The sequence below is a fragment of the Condylura cristata genome, unplaced genomic scaffold (assembly GCF_000260355.1).
Source record: "Condylura cristata isolate star-nosed mole 26May11 unplaced genomic scaffold, ConCri1.0 scaffold00034, whole genome shotgun sequence".
NCBI lineage: Eukaryota > Metazoa > Chordata > Mammalia > Eulipotyphla > Talpidae > Condylura > Condylura cristata.
Genome location: NW_004567135.1, coordinates 3,050,227 through 3,067,379, shown reverse-complemented (window position 1 = coordinate 3,067,379; position 17,153 = coordinate 3,050,227). Strand labels below are relative to the sequence as shown.

Genomic DNA, 17,153 nt, shown 5'->3' with positions numbered 1-17,153 from the left:
CGGGGGGGCCGGGATGCCCCTGCAAGCCCCCGGCCCTCGCGTAGGCTGCAGCCTGGGACCAGAGGGGCGTCGCGCGCGCCCCGCGCTCTCCATCTCCGCCCGCGGCGCTGTCCCGGCTGTCCCCGGCTGCCCTCGACCTTTCGCACTCGTGACAGCTGGCCCGGAGCTCCGCGGGCTGCAGCAGGTGCCGGGCCGCGCGACCGGCCTCCGCGCCGCCGCTTCCCTTCACCGGGCGGGCAGAGCGCGAAGAGGTGCGGAGAGGCGGAATGGTCACCTGGCTTCCTTTCTTTCTGCCTTCAGATTTCCGCTGTCCAGCAGCCTCCTCTTGCCCCGGGCTGCCCAGGGCCTGGCGGCGGAGGCTGGCTTACCTCCCAGCCGCTCTTTCATGGGCTTTGCTGCCCCCTTCACCAACAAGCGAAAGGCGTACTCAGAGCGTAGGATTATGGGGTGAGCTGCTTCCCCGTCCTGCATCTCCACACAAATAGACGTTTAGGCCAGGACCGCGTAAGGGTGGCAGTAGTGGTCAGCATTTCTCCCCGAGATTTGGTCTGTTTGGCTCGTCACCAGAAAGCAACCAACTCTGCCAGCGTTATTTGTGGAAGTAGGAAATAAATCCTCACTTCCCTAGAAAATAAAAAGGGAGCTCTTCCCAGCTCACTGACCGCTATTCTCCCTGTCCTGCGGGCCTTCCACACAATCCCTCTGCTGGTTGCTGTGCGTGTGTTGTGGCTGGAGTTGGGCAGTATCACAAACAACCGGGCGTTACTTCTGCGCGGGCTGCACTGCTGTGCGCATGGGAGGATGCTTATGCCCCGCCAGGCTGCTTAGGTGTCCAGAGATTTTCTCACTTGATCCTCTCAACAAACAGAGGTTTGATGAAATGGTCACTGCCTTTTACAGATGAGGAAGTGGAGCTACAGTAAGGCACCTAGGCTGTGGTCACTGCATGATCACCAGTTCTGCTCTCCCTAGGTAGTCCCGCATAGGATCAAAATAGCAGGTGCGAAAGCATTCTTTGAACTGCAAAGGCTAACAGTGACACGGGAGTTTGCACTTCTGCTCTCCGACGTCATTCCTCCAGGCTCATCTGGGACCCCAGTTCCCGAAAGCGCAGTCGGTGAGTAAATTATGGCTTCTGCGGTTCTCTTTCCTAGGTACTCAATGCAGGAGATGTTTGAAGTGGTGTCCAATGTCCAGGAGTATCGCGAGTTTGTGCCCTGGTGTAAGAAGTCTTTGGTGGTATCTAGCCGCAAAGGTCACCTGAAGGCCCAGTTGGAGGTTGGCTTTCCACCTGTCATGGAACGTTACACCTCTGCTGTTTCCTTGGTCAAACCTCACATGGTCAAGGTGAGGCCATCTGGGAGGGATTAATCAGAAAGTTTCTCCAGTCCTCTAGCACTTTTACATTTATCAGCTACTTTCGTTTTGATTATTTCATATCCATGTCCAATACTGCCCCACTGTTTTTTTTTTTTTAAAGATTTATGCGCACAAAAACTGGGGTACAGGCCACAGGTGGGGGGGGGGTGAGGGAATTCACCAGAAACAGAGTGTGGAGCAGAACAGGCGGATCCACTGAGACACTGCTGAGGGGAGCAGCGGGCGAGACAGGAGAGGTCTGCGCCGTGTGTGACTCCGCCTGGGTATTGAACTTGTGCTGCAGTGGCTGTGGACAGCTTCACAGTGCTGCGCTTAACCCCTGCGCACCAGGGAGGGCCCACTGCCCCACTACTCCAAAGGAAATGGCTTTCAACTCCTTCATGCTGTCCGCGCTGGGTATGGGCTGTACTCCACTGTCCGTCTGACCGCCTGGCCCTACTCTAGGCTGTGTGCACTGACGGCAAGCTCTTCAACCACTTGGAGACCACCTGGCGATTCAGCCCTGGCATTCCTGCCTACCCCCGAACTTGCACTGTGGACTTTTCGGTGAGCTACCACAGGGGTGGGGCAGGGCTGAGCTACTTTGCTAACGCTTGGCATTTCCCAAGCCCATGGTACTTTCACAGGGCTGAGCTTGTATGAAAACCTGCGCTCAGGCCTGTTATGGCTTGGAGGCACCTAAATAACCAGAGGGGAAGGGCCCAGACAAAGCACTGCATAGCATTCTTGCAGCTACCCATAGTGTTAAATTTCTCATTGTCTCTTGCCTTCCCCAGATTTCCTTTGAATTTCGGTCTCTGCTGCACTCCCAGCTGGCCACCATGTTTTTTGATGAGGTCGTCAAAAAGAACGTTGCTGCCTTCGAGCGCCGGGCAGCTGCCAAGTTTGGTCCAGAAACGGCCATCCCCCGTGAACTGATGTTTCATGAGGTGCACCAGACTTGAGGCGAAGGATTGCTTCTTAGCCTCTCCTTCCGCGTCTCCCCCTTATTTATTTCAGTTGACTCCTGCATCTGTCTGAGAGATGTCTGTGTTCGTATTACTATCTCCCAGAAATTGTTGGCTGGAAATGCTGGGGCAAAGAAAAAGCAGGGGGAGGGCATGACTCCAGGAAGGGTGGAGCAGCCTTGTGCCTTCTCACAAGCTTCAGGAGGACTGTGAGTGGCCTCTGGGCCCAGCAAGGTTCCTGAAGGTCTGACCAGGGATAGTAACTTCTAAAGGATTGGCTCAATTGAGTACCTCTGACAAGAGATACTAATTTGTGCTTGCCTGAGATGCATCAGAAGAAACCTGAGATTTGCCCCCCAGCTTGAGACCCCTATGACCTCACTGTAATTATATATCCATGCTGCCTGGTGCGTGGAGAGCAAAGGCCTCGTGTTTTAACCAGCAGTGCCAACGGGGTGAGGAGAAAACACCGAAGAGTTGTATTCTTGGGTTGCACTTATTCTTCCACTTGGCCTAACTTTTTACAAATGTCAATAAATTTTGATGGTGTGGGTGTGAATTTGGCTTAATACTGTTTCTTTAGGGAGTATTGTGGCACAGTAGAAGAAAATCATGGCTTCCTTGCTGAGGGAAACAAAGGTGCGAGCAAGCTTCTTGGACACGGTGTCCCTGCCAACCACAGCAGTACATTCTGGAAGCCGGACCTAGTACCCACGCCCTTGTCTATTTATAGACTTTCTCAGAAGGTCAGGGGACAGAGATCGCAGGGTAAAGCAATCTGGTGTCAGGTCATCCATATTATGGCGGCCCTTAGGGCCCCCCGATCCGGGGGATCTCCTTGCAGGTGCTCCCTGACATACCAGGCCCTCCGGTGGCCCGGACCATGAGCCAGCAGGCCAGCAGCCCCATCCGTCCTACTTGCCCTTGGTGGTGTTCCTTTCACCCAGTGGGCTGGACCAGGTTCCTTGGGTTTGTCACATGCACAGCTGTGAAGTCTCAGCTATAGAATGTTCCAAGAACAAAAGTTAGGAAGAATGCGTACTATCAGTCAAGGACTTTTAACTCTGAGAACTCAGAGACCAATCTCCCAGGGAGCCTACCTTCTGATTAGCCAATCCCACCTGAGGGGATGCGCAGGATTACTTTATACCCAGGAGTCCAGCTCCAGCCATTCAGATTCCTCACCAGGTCTTATTTAACAGCAGGCTCAACCATTGTTAATAAAAACATTTATTTTGCATTTTATACAGAACAACCTGAAGTCTGCATCATGACTTGACAGTTATCCAGGGGTTTACAGCGTGTCCATCTCAACAGCGTGGTTCTGGGTACTGGGGATCCACACAACACAGGCAGGGGTGTGAGGGAGGAGGGGGCACAGCAGGAGTGTATTTCAATCCTTTCTTAAAGAAAAGGCAATAGAGCATTCTGAGCCACTGAGAACCTGTGCAAGTGGGGCTTCTACAACAGACACTGTGCTGTGAGCTCTCAGGGAAGGGACAGGATGAGGAACTTGCCTTGATAAATAAGGGGACAATTTCTTGTGGCAGGGGATGAAAAGGGAGGTTTATTATTTTTAATGCCCTCAGCCCCAGGACCTGATATCCAAAGGAGACTATGAGTAATCTTATTTCCCTGCTCAGAAAGAGGGCAGTTATCCTGGGACCAGACCATGAAGATACCATGTTGGTCATTTCCAAGCCCCTATTCTATGGCCCACAACATATGAGAAGAGGAGGAAAACCCCCCACGCACCGGGTCAAAGGGTAGTGGTTTGTGTTCTGTGGTGTAAAAAAAAAGCTTAGTTCACAGTAAGCACTGGCAGTCAAGTGACTGGAAAGACTGGAGCTCAGACAGTGCTGTGTGCAGCCTGCTGAAGAGGTCTCTGTTGGTGCCAAAAAGGGAAGGCCCGGAGCATCCTCAGCTTAAGGTACAGCAGGTACAGCTAACCGCAGGGTGTGAGCACTCAACTAGTGAGGACAAGAACACTCCCAGACCTTAACTTTCAGGAAGGACTTAAAAAAAAAAAAAAAAAAAAGACAAATAGAATCAAACACTAGGTGCCAATCACAACAAATGCCATGGCCTCTATGATCGCCTGGTAGCATAAAAACCAAATGCCAAAGCATGTCCAGCTAACCAACAGGTCTCAACAGGAAGTGTCTGTGTGCCTGGGAGACGGCAAAGGGGCTTGATACAGCTGACCATCCAACATGATCCGGTGGAAACAAGGGCAGAATCCTGACGCTGGCCGATGACGGGCTGGGCAGAGTGGAACCAAGAGCTGACAGGAGAGCAGATTCTCTGCAACCAGCGCTGACTCAGGGAGAGCCAGTCTCACCCTAGAGATGGGGCGGTGGTGGGGTGCAGGGGCCAAACCTAACTCATACCACATGCATTATTAGTCCTGATCATCCTACAGCTGATGGACAAGTCTTACCAGGCAGAGGAACGGAGCTAATTAGGGAAGAAGGGGTCACTTTTTATCTTTTAAGGTCTTAATTTATATTTTAACCTCAAACTTCTTATCAATGCCTCAGATACAATTTAATCTTAAGTATGTAAAGGCCCCCTGAAACAAAAGTATACATTTTTAAGTTCCCTCACTTTCTAGCAGTTGGTTCCCCTCCTCCAGCTTTACCCCGACTTAGTGTCCACAAACTTCATCAGACCCTCCGTGCTCATGGACTTGGGCCGCTCCAGGGGGAAGCCCAGGGCTCGGCTCCAAATGAGCTGAGCCAGCACGCCCAGCGCCCGCGACACGCCGAACAGGACGGTGTAGTAGTTCATCTCCGTCATGCCGTAGTACTGAAGGGGAAAGGAAAACACTTCGTTAAGGGCCCAAAGGCAGCGGCCGGTCCAAGCCCAGGCCAACAGCGCCGCGGCTCAGCTGCCTGAAGCGGAAGGACGCTGGGGAGGGACAGCGACTGGAGGCCTGAGGAAAGCACAGCTCCTTCTGCCTGTGCTCCCAACCCCAAGCATCAGAAAGGTGCGGGAGGAGGTACAGGAAGAGTCCCTGCTCTGACCGGGGAGCTGACTTTGTAAATGGCAGGAAACAGGGCTGGGGACCAATGAGAGGCAGCAGTAAAGGGAGACGCACCTGGAGCAGCACCCCACTGTGAGCATCGACGTTGGGCCAAGGATTCTTGGCCTTGCCCTGCTCTAGGAGGACATTGGGCACAATCTTGTAGAGCTGAGCAACCAGCTTGAACATTGGGTCCTGAGGCAGGTGTTTGAGAGCAAACTCTCGCTGACAGGTGTACCGCGGGTCAGTCTTTCTTAACACTGCATGGCCGTAGCCTGGGACAACCTGCCGAGAGGGACAGTCAATCTGTATTGTCAAGTCAAAACTCGTCTTTTAAAAAACCTCCAAGGCCCTGCCTGGTGGCACAAGAGATTAAAGCACCGCATTATATAAAGCACCCGCCCGCCGCTCCCCTCAGCAGTGCACTTCTCACTCTGCCTGCTCTGTTCCCCACTGTCTCTGGTGAGTTCTCTCACCCACCCCACCTCTGGCCTGTACCCAGTTCTGTAAGCATACATAAATACATCTTGAAAAAGAAAAAAAATTTTTTCAGGTCAGAAAAACAGATGCTGGTGTTGGTCCTTGTCCTCGTTGCTCTGCATGTCTGCTCACCCGCCCTGAGTTCAGTGTGTTCCAGATGTAGTCTCGTAGCTTCTCATCCGACACATCTTTGCCAACTTCCTTCTGTAGTTGTGTCAGCCAAACAAGGACTTCCTATGGGCCAGATTTGGGGAGTAAAGAGTCACGATAAATACACCAGAAGAGAATCCAAGGTCAGAAACAAAACACTAGAAAGCACGATAAGGAAAACATGCAGCACGTAAGGAAACAGTCTTACTTGATTTGCCAGGCCGTGGAGGGGCCCTGCCAGTCCGTTCATGGACGCCGCGAAGGACAGGTAGGGGTCTGAAAGGGCGCTGCCCACCAAGTGACTGGTGTGGGCACTCACATTGCCACCCTCATGGTCACTGCGGGAGAGCAGGAGAGCAGAGTGAGGGCCGACAGGAACGAGGGGAAGGGGCACGCTGCAGGAATGCCACCTTGCTGGCCTCCTATCTGTCACGCACGAGCCAGCGCGAGCTCCAACTGACCTCCATCCTGTCAGCTACAGCTACGCGGTACAGGAGATGTTCCAATCTCGTTACCAGTCTTTGTTCACTAACCCACGAGATGGCTCCTGTGTCCAAGCTCCCTCCACTCACCCAGCTGTAACAGCTCATGGCCAGAAGAGGGAGCTCCTGGAAAGCCAAAGGGTCCAGCTACAAGCACTATCTTGTTCTTCGTGGGGCTACAGGTAACTGCCTACATGGGACCTTCTTTACTAGAAGTCTTTTTATCTCATCCCTTATGTTTTTCCCTCTCCTTGTTGCGTACCATTTGTTCTCAGAAAGTGAGAATAGTTAAAGAGCTTTTCTGACAGTTTCCCACTAGCACCAGTCACCTGTGGCTATGGTTGCTGGGTGTCACCCACCTGTGGATAGTGAGGTACAAGCGCATGAGCTCAGTGAACTGAGCATCAGTATAGCCTAACATGTTGGTGAAATTGTGGGACCAGTCCAGCTTGGAGTCAATGGCCCCAATACTGCTGCCCTCCCTGTAGATATTCCGGTAGATCTTTGCTGCAACACAAGGTAGCTTTGCAATCAGATCCATACAATCTTCGTATATCAACTGATTGGGAGAAGAGGAAAATAGAGAAAAAAAGAAAAGGAATTATTAGCAAAGAAGAATCAGGCAGAGATGCTGTTTGTTCTCCATTTGCGTTAGGTCAGGGTATTTGAGTTGACGGTTAGTTATATGCTGGGTGGTTATATAAAGAATAACAACTAATTGAAAAAAAAAAAAAAAAAAAAAACTATTGGGCCCTCCCTGGTGGCGCAACAGGTTAGGACACAGTACTGCAAGCTGGCCGCAGCTGCTTCAGTTCAAGTTCGGTCCCTGCCCCGGGAGGTGACCCACATGGCTCAGCAGACCTCTCCTGTCTCAACTGCTGCTCCCCTCAGCAGTGTACTTCATTGTCCTGCCTGCTGTTCCCCACTCTGTCTCTGGTGAATCCTCTCACTGCTCCTGCACTTTTGACCTGTAACCCAGTTCTGTATGCACAAATAAATTTTTTTAAAAAAGAAAAATAACTATGATCCAAGCACTGCACTAAGTGATTTACACACACCATCTCATATACATTAAAGCTACATGCTAGTTGTTACCACTTTACAAAGTATATAACCTCCACTTCACAAATGAGGTAACAGAGGCTCTAAGCAGTCAGCTAAATGTCAAGTCAGATTTTGAACCATTATGTTTACATGATCTGTGCCATGACAGGGCTTCGTACTCAAAGACTGTGGCAAGACACCGAGTCTTACTAACTGATCTTACTTCCATCTTGTAAAGAACATCCACGATATACACCAAGTCAAACAGCAGCTTAGGTAACTCACACAAGGTGACTCACCCATCTCGGCCATCATTAACTCACGGCCACTGTTATTTCACCCATACCCTAACTTTTCCCTCAAACTTTCCAAGTTATTTTGAGCAACTATACCTCAATCTACAATATTAAAATTTTTAATCTCTAAAGACAAAAAATTACAAAACCATTACCCCACCTAAAAACGGAAACAAATGCAAATACTTCTAAATATTTACTCAATATTTAAATTCCTCTGATTACATAGACGTCACCTCATTTGAGTCAGGACCAAAATGGCCTACAAAGCTGTTATCTGGCATTTCCCTGAAGCCTATATTCATCAATTTTAAGCTCCTTCTCTCATGTGCTCTATACACATTCCCACTGATTTTGCTGATTATATAGCTGTGATGTTATTACCATGTTTCTCTGTCACTAGTTCTTACAAACATATAGATCTATAGGCTTGGTCTATCATTTGATAATTATCTGGTTGCTTCTTTTTTATAATGTTGATTAGTCTACTAACTTTTGTATCTCAATATTATCTTCTCATAGGAATTTTAAGTTGTCTCAGGGAAAAGAAAGTTTTAATAGCTTGGTTTTAGGAACTTTAGAAGTTCTGATATCCCCCACAGTTCTGGGTACACAGAAAGCACTGAGTGAATACTGACTGACTGGGATCACACAATGCCAGTCTATCTGGCTGACCTGCAAGAAGTGACAAGGCTTCAGTAAGACTACTGGGACAAAAAGCAAAATCCCAGCACCTAGCTTAAAGGAGTCAATCCCTGTGAGGTAATCTGTTATGCAACTACTCAATGAATTCGGTCACCACCACACCAAGATTAAATGAGAATGTGCCAAAATGAAAACAAAATTGAAAGAAGAAACTTAGTGGGCCTCTCTGGTGCCCCAAAGGGTTAACTCTCAGCACGGCAGCTACTGCAGCACTAGTTCAATTCCCAGCCAGGGAGTGACCCACAGGGCACAGCAGACCTCTCTCCACTGCTCCCCTCAACAATGTACTTCGTCAGTCTGCCTGTCTGCTCCCCATGTCTCTGGTGAATCCCATCTGCACCCCTGGCCTGTACCCCAGTTGTGTACATAAATAAACCTTAAAAGAAAAAAGCCCCTCAGAACTTGTAAGCATTAACTAAGTTATCTGTTTCAAAGATTTTTATTTTTAAGATTTATTTGTTTATGCATAAAAGAGCTGGGGTGTAGGCCAGAGGTGTGCGTGTGAGGGGGTGTGTGCAGTGGTGAGAGAATTCACCAGACGAGTAGGGAACAGAACAGGAGGAACACACTGAAACAGTGCTGAGGGGAGTACTGAGGGTAAGACTGTGCCAAGTGGGTTAGTTCCCTGGCCGGAGATGGAACTCAGGCCACAATGGCTGGCGACAGATAGCTTGGCAGCGCTGAGACTTTAACCCCTGTGCCACCAGGGAGGCCCCCCATTCTTAAGCTGTGAAGTCTAGGGATAAAAAGATGTCAAAACATGCCACCATCAAAATGTATGGAATTAAGGTTAATAAAACTAATCCTACTCGTCATCATGAGTTATCCATTTCTCCTTTTAGTAAAATTAATCTTTGGTAAATTAACAAAGACTGGAAACTGAACAGCAGTAACAAATCTGATCTTTGACAGGGATACAAGATATAGCAGTAGGAAATTGTCAAGGCCTACTAATGCATCTGTCGCTGCTAATTTTTGTGCTGTGTGAACTTACTAGACGTGTATGCTAAGACTGACAAATACATCCATATTACTTCTACTCTCAAAGTTCAGCAAAAACCTGAAATGTTTGCTTCAAGACAGATACCCTCAGATGGCATCTCAGAGATGGTGACAGCACAGGCAGTGACTACGCACTGAAATGGAGACAAGAACAGGGAGGGGAGGGCAAGCTTTGTCTCAGTGATTCAACGAAGGGCAGTGTGAAGCAGCGCGGCAGAGCTGGGCTCCTGGTGCCAGAAGATGGAAGCAGCTGGTGGGCGTCCCCGCTCCCAGCCCACAGCAGTTATGACTAATAAGGCAACAGCACTTTTATTAACGGGAACTTCTTGATTTATATAACTGTCTTTTAATGATCCACATGATCGTTCGACAGCATTTAAGAAATGAAGCGGCAATATTCAGGTTATATGACCTTTCGGAATCTGCTGTAGGCTTTATACATGCTTTAAGTGCTTGTGATGTGTATATTTTACATTATTCTGTGCTTACCTCCTCCTCAATGCCAGGCTACTATCTGTTTTTTAAAGGTTTTTTATTTCATTCATTTATGCATAAATGAACTGGGATCCAGGCCATTGATACAGGGGGAATGTGTGAAGGGGTAAGTGGATTCCCCAGAGACAGAGTGGGGAGCAGAACAGGCAGAGGGAGTGAAACACACTGCTGAGGGGAGCAGCGGGGAGACAGGAGAGGGCTGCTGCACCCTGTGGGTCACTCCCCAGAAAGAAACTGAACTCATGCTGCAGTGGCTGGTAACAGCTTGACAGCACAGTGACTTAATCTGAGACACCAGGGAGGCCTCTAATATCTACTGCAAATACAATTCTCTATACACAGCTGCTATTGAATAAGTATTAACCAAGTGAACGAAAAAGGATTTGCCAAAACTCCAAAGAGACTTTATCGAGCCAGTAAGCCATGCCATTCCATGCCCTGCGTCACACAACAGATTCTTTGGGGTCTTCTCTTGATGAAAATCTTTCGTGTCCCTGTTTTGCAAAAAGGAATTTTTCTGTCCCTATATTACCAAAGTAAGAAACAAAAGAAAGTGAGATGTCCTTGCAAGAACCTTGCCAAGTAACTTATACTTTACTCAGTATTTCTAAGTATGCAGAGGTATTGGAAAGAGGATGGAAGGAATTTTGAATAATCTATTAGGACTGTCTCATATCCAACCAACGAGAATTCAAATTATTAAGTTCACATTTCATTTTCAGAAAATCAAACCCTCTTATTTCTGGATCCTATGCCCAGGACACTAACAAACCTTTCTGCAGCAAGCAACTACCCTGAGTGGGCTAGCTCAGAAATGTGCTGCTGGCTTTAGTTCTTCCAGACTCCTGAGTCGCCTTCGTTGCCACTCACCCAACCTGGAAGATTTCTCAAATTCTCCTCCTTGAGAGAAGGGACTAGGTGTGACTTCAGGGTTAGGCTGACACTCTAGGATATCTTCTTAGGTAGCTGTCATGAAGTCACATCCTTTTCAATGTTCCAACAGCTCTGTGTACATAACTTTATTACAGTAAGATTGCTGAACTGCAGTTCTTACATGTGTATCCCTCAAACAAACCAGTAACCTTGGTTTTGGTTTTATTTCTCTTTGCAATTCCAAAGTCCTCTGGATGACTACCACACATCAGTCACCACACCCAAGACTCCTACCTCCCAATACTTGGATCGGTGGATACCCTCTGCATACGCTCGCGCAAAGTTACTTTCACTATTGAGGGCTGTAATTGCTGCACTGAGCTGAGACATGGGGTGTAGATTGGTGGGGAAGTTGTCTAGCATGGTGACCACATGGGAAGGCAGAGCTGCCCTCTTCGCCCATTCTTTTGAGAGCCAGGACACCTGTAGAAAGAGAAACACTGCTTAAAACACTGGCAAGGGGAAAAGGAGGGATAAGTGACCTTTTGAGTGAAAATTCCAAAAGAACTCAACCCAACCCAACTCAACTCAACCCAAATTCGGCAAAACTCTGATTTCTTCCCATCACTATAAAATTCCACTTATAGCCAGATCAGGCTTACGTGCCTGAGCGAAGAGGAAGGGGGTGGTGGTGGAGGGGGCACATTTGTGCTTCCTTACCTGTTCCTCTGTTGGGATTTGTCCAGTTACCAACAGCCAAAATAGGCCCTCAGGCAGGGGTTCTTCCCCACCTTTAGCCTTGGGCAGCAGTTTCTGGCACTCAGGGATGCTGTAGCCTCGGAAACGGATGCCCTTGAGGGAGAAGGAAGCATTACAACTTCTCAATGTATCAGCCTGAAAGTCACGAAATCAACTTGCCCCAAGACCTTTTAACAAGTCAGAACTTTTAAAGCCATGGATTTTCACACATCCCCTTTGTGCTGTTATTTTTATTAGTTGACACATTACAAAGGCAGACATACTCTTCAGTTATTCCACATGTGCCCACCCTATTTCCCACCCTCCAAAATATGTAAATGCTCTATTCTGTTCTCTCTGCCCTCACTTGTGTAATCCATGATGGTCAGTAAAACTCAGTGAGTGATCGCTGAAAGGGTTTCTCACCTCATCAGGGTCCAGCACTGATGTTTCATACACCAGTCCCTTCATGCCTCTCATGCCACCATACATCTAAAGAAGAGGATGTAAACACAGTCAGAACCATTCAGGCCAGCACTTGGTAGCACTTTATGGGGTCTGGAGAGGAAGTCCTTACACAACTTCACTGGGGGAAGATTTCAGAGTTAACTTATTATAGTATAGAACGCTGTACCCAGGAAATCTGCTAATGTTGGAAATGAAAAATTTCAATTGAGAAATCACTGTTTAATATTTTTGCCTCTCTGCTCCTTTTCTTGTATTTTATTCTTTCTCCTTTCCATTCTTACTCCCTCATTCCCACAAATGAAAGGAAATAGAACAGACTCTGTCACAAGGGAATGAGATGGAGATACCAATGGTAAACAAAGATAAGGAGTTACTATCTGAGGGATTCAGACTCTAGGGCTGGGGAGGAAATCATCCTAGAGCTCTGACCTGAGACGCTGAGGAGTTAGGAATTAAGTTAAGTTCCACCATTAAGTTTGTAGAAAAGAACAATCTTAACTTCTAATGAGCAGCATAAGCTACATGTCCTTGTGTAGGACAGATGTCTTGAAGCAGCAGTGAGAGGAACGGCACCTTTGCTGAGGCACAGTATAGCATCTCCAGCCCAAAGCCGACAGTACTCACCATGTCCACAGTGATCTGGCCGACCACTGTCTTGCCATGTTGCTGCCTGAAAGTCTTAATTCGGGCCTGTTCCTTAGGTATCAGGTCAGCCAATACATCCTTCAGATTCTAACAAGATGAGACGCAAGTGATGGTAAGAGAGTTCATTAGATTTCCCGCAACTTACATTAACAAAGCTCTTTAGAACTGGGTGGTCTCTGCTAGGAAAGTCTGGTTAACTACTCTGTACAGATAAAGCTCAAATAACTAGGCAGAGAGAGTAATGAGTTGTTACTAGAGTTTCAGTTTGGAGATGGAAGGCGGTGGTGGCTGCCATACTGTGAAGGGACTTTCTGCCACTGAATGTAAACTTAGAAATGGTTAAAAATGGTAAATTTTATGTTGTGTATAATTTATAATTTAAAAAACCTTTAAAAAGATTTGATATTCCCACTTCACTACACTATTAAGTAAAATTATTTAACTAGCTGTTGAATCATCACCACCACTAGTCGTGGTAACAAGGACGCTGCAGGAGATTCTCAGGATGATGCGGCCAGGTGGTAGCCAATGCCTCCACCCACACTCTGGGCCCCAGGGCCTGGGTGCTCAATCGTTCTCATCCCCCTTCTGAATCTTACTGTGGAAGAAGCACTGGCATGCCGGGCGGCAAGAACAAGACAGGATGCATTCTGCCAAGAAAACAAAACCGAAGGCAGTGGTTAGTCCTCCTCAGTAATTCAGCCTTTCACTTCATCTTAGCTTCAAAAGTCAGTTTAGCATCAGAAAAGCTACCAAAGTGGGCCCTCCCTGGCGATGGATTAGGACACAGCACTGCAAGCTGGCCGCAGCTGCTTCAGTGCGAGTTTAATCCCTGGTCCAGAAGCTGACCCACATGGCACGGCAGACCCTCCTGTCTCCCTGCTGCTCCCTTCAGCAGTGTACTTCAGTCGATCTGCCTATTCTGCTCCCCACTCTCTTTCTGGGGAATTCTCTCACTGCCCCTGCAGGCACCTCTGGCCTGTACCCCAGTTCTGGGCACATAAAAAATAAATCTTAAAAAAAAAAAAAAAAAGCTACCAAAGATTGAACAGTGCAGAAGGAGCTACCTGGAGGCATTCCCTGCAGAGAAACACCTCACTGTCTAGCTCCTCATTCAGGCCTGGGTTGTCAGGCACAGAGGAAAGGTCAGAGAAGCAGTTAAAAGTACCCAGTTAGTCCTGATCTAGCCACCCAGCAGGGCTAGCACAGCTCTGAGGCACTGAGCCTTCCTGTGGCCCTCCAAGCTAGGAGAGCCCCTGAGAGGGGCTTCCACAGACTACTTCAGGCCTCCAGGAAAAAAGAGCATTTGCAAAGTAACACAGCAATTTGCAAATTACACAATGACAATGGAAGATAAAACTAGAAAATGACCCTCAAAGTGCTGAGAGAAAATAATTGAGAGTCCTCTGTCCCCAAGAGAAAACATGAAGTTGAAATAAAGGTATTTCAGACAAATAAAGGCTAATAGTTTAAGCCATCTATATACTCACACTGAAGACTTTTTTTTTAGAAGAGTTTACAGTTCCTACGTTTGTTGTTCTTTTTTATTTTTATGAATAATGTAAGTTTACTTTTACATCATTTTGTGCCTTTTTCCATCTCAGTTGCAACCCCCGTGGGCTCCCCATCACCAAACCACCCATGTGCCATCACCATAGTCCAGTGCACTTCCCTCCCCCCACTGTTTTTGATCCCATTCCCCACTGCACCCCCATAAAATGTCTCTGGTCTATAGCTGTTCTTCATCATCATTATTTTCTCGCCTGGTCTGTTATATTCCTGCTATAAGGGAAACCATCCGGTATTTTTCCTTTTCTTTCTGGCTTTCACTAAGCATGATCTTTTTCAGCTCTATCCATGTTGCTGCAAAAGGCCATGTGTTTATTCCACTGTGTATATGTAACACATCTTTTTAATCCAGTCAACTATTTTTTTGGCATTTGGGTTGTTTCCACATCTTTCCAATTGTAAATAAAGCAGCAATAAACATGGAGATAAGGTATCTTTTTGAATCAGTGTTTTTTGTGTCTACACCAAAGACATTTTTAAAGCTACGCTTCAGGAAGAAAATCATCCAGAAAGGTGGGTCTAAGATTCAAGAAAGCTATTGTTCATTACAAAGGTAAACGGAATACAGAATAGCTAACCTATGTTTTTCTTTGTTTAGAGGTAGGTTTTACTTTTCCTCAAAAGAGTTCCTTTCTGGCCCTCCCTGGTGGCACCACAGGTTAGAATGCTGCACTAAGAAGCTGAAACCACTTCTGCATGAGTTCGATTCCTGCCTGCCCCAGAGGTGACCACATGGCGTGGCAGACCTCTCCTGACCCGCCTGCTGCTCCCCTCAGCAGTGTACTTTGTCGATCTGCCTGTTCTGCTCCCCACTCTATCTCTGGTGAAGCTCTCACTGCCCCTGAGCCTCTGGCCTGTGCCCCAGTTCTGTATGCACAAATAAATAAATCTTAAAAAAAAAAGTTCCTTTCTATGAGAAGTTTGAATTACAAAAGAAATTCAACAATGCTTCGAAAAAGAACACCAATTAATTATACTACCAGCTAGCTTTAACAGCTTAGACAAAACAATTTTGCTGCACAAGAGAATTTTTAATTTTTTATTTCTGTATAGATTTATTTATTTATGAATACAAGAACTTGGGTATAGGCCAGAGGTGCAGGGGCAGTGAGAGGATTAACTAGAGACAGAGTAGGGAAGAAAATAGGTAGATCTACTGACATACACTGCTGAGGGGAGCAGCAGGTGAGACAGAAGAGGTCTGCTGCACGCTGTGGGTCACTCCCCAGTGGCTGCGGATGACTTCAGTGCTGGGCTTTAACTCTGCACCACGAGGGAGACCCCTGTACAAGATAATTTTAAAGATAGAGTGAGAGTTTCCTCATCTATAAAATTATGCTAATACCCAAGGTAATTCTCACAGCGTTGTTATAATTAAACTACAATGGATATTAAAGCACTTTTCAAACTAAAAAGATTAAACAAACTAATCACAGACCAAATGTACAACTTTCCTCCAGAGACCTCTCCAGTAACTATTGCATTGCTCTCTGGTTGTGCTGAAAGTCATATGGGGTCCTATGTAAGTTCTGAAATCTCAAGTCTAGGCAGGGTGAGAGTTCAGTAGGGTCATGAGGGCTTTAAGAGTTGACTAGTTCTCTCTCTATTGGGGCAGGAAAGAAGACTGAGAGGGTTAGAGACCTTCAAAAAAGCTTCTCTTATAAAGAGGCTAAGTTGACAGAGCAAAAGGCAAGCAAGTATGCCCCCGAAGCAGAGGGGGCTGAGACACCTTGTTAACCAGAGCCGCTGTCAGCCCTAAAGCGGCCCGCCCGCACACTGAAGATGGTTCTGCTGAGACACAGCACTGGGCAGTGCAAACAGCCCTCCAGCCTCTTCAGCCTCCACGGTGCACACGCGGGCCATACCCAGCACTAAAGGGAGTAACTCTGCTTGTTTCGTTAGTTGCCAAAACGTGGACAAGGGAAGCCATGTGACTAATCAAGGCTGGTGTTCTACAGAGCCAGCTTGGCCAAGCTCCTCCAGGCTCCATGAGTCCACAAAATAGAACAGACCCCATCACCCAGAGACCATGGTCCTGAAGGATAAATTTCAGCTGTAGACATCTGGTTATGGTGGCTTGGATTTGTTCTTTAAAAAGATGACAGGGAACAAACATCCGTTGAGAGAATATGCTGAAATGTCTCCTTAATGAGACATTTTAAAGTTTCTAGAATGATTGGCTATATCATTAGCAAGATACAAGACTGTATGCACAGATTAAGGTTAAATCTTGGCAAAAAAAAAAAAAATACAAGCACAATAGATCTTATGATGAAAATGGAAAAGAACTTCAGGGTGGAGGCTTTCCTCTACCAACTGAATGTGAACCAAAGTTTATTTTCCCCTGTGAGAGAGACCTGCTAGAACCACTGTGGTGTACACTTCTTTTACTTCACTTAAGATGAGAAGGGAGAGAGGAAGTAAGAAAGAAAGGCGTGGAAGGTCACCTAACAAGGGAACTATTCTATTCCACGGTGTCCAGGGCATAAGACGTGTTGGCTGATGCTTAGCTGACAGTGACTTCTCAGACATGCTTACATGAGTGCCATTTAGGGAGAACAGTCAGGGAAGAGGAAGTTGGAACAAAAACGGCACTGCACTCCCACCATCCGCAAAGTGTTCATTTCCTTTGTAGAGACCTTCTCTGCCATTTAATAAGGAGTCTCAGAAGCAACTCTGTCCCTACTGTCTACCAGCAGTATTTCTTAGCCAGACCTCCAATTTGCAAAGTTTGTTGAGATCTTGGCTACGAACCTAGTAGTATATTGTTTCTATTACACTTGACTGCACTCACTGGCCAAGTCACTAACCTTTCTGTGCCTGTTGCCTTTACTGTAAGATGGGAGTAACAGCA

At 47.1% G+C, this 17,153-nt stretch overlaps 2 protein-coding genes across 2 annotated transcripts; one reads left to right on the top strand and one right to left on the bottom strand.

Annotated features, from left to right (window-relative positions):
- The first annotated feature begins 13 nt into the window (after positions 1–13).
- COQ10A (coenzyme Q10 homolog A (S. cerevisiae)) lies at positions 14–2,899 on the top strand. Its single transcript, XM_004692440.2, has 6 exons — positions 14–40; positions 156–184; positions 301–447; positions 1,155–1,347; positions 1,825–1,926; positions 2,157–2,899. Exons 1-6 carry the CDS (start codon positions 14–16, stop codon positions 2,322–2,324), a joined length of 666 nt encoding a protein of 221 aa, XP_004692497.1. The 3' UTR covers positions 2,325–2,899.
- A 640-nt stretch (positions 2,900–3,539) lies between these two features.
- CS (citrate synthase) lies at positions 3,540–16,162 on the bottom strand. The gene is made up of 12 exons (XM_012732283.1): positions 16,075–16,162; positions 13,798–13,850; positions 13,330–13,380; positions 12,710–12,817; positions 12,044–12,109; positions 11,600–11,731; positions 11,174–11,362; positions 6,824–7,023; positions 6,191–6,320; positions 5,965–6,066; positions 5,428–5,637; positions 3,540–5,135 (listed from the first exon to the last, which is right to left on the bottom strand). The coding sequence occupies exons 1-12, from the start codon at positions 16,160–16,162 to the stop codon at positions 4,965–4,967; spliced, it is 1,500 nt and encodes a 499-aa protein (XP_012587737.1). The 3' UTR covers positions 3,540–4,964.
- Between the last annotated feature and the right edge of the window lie 991 nt (positions 16,163–17,153).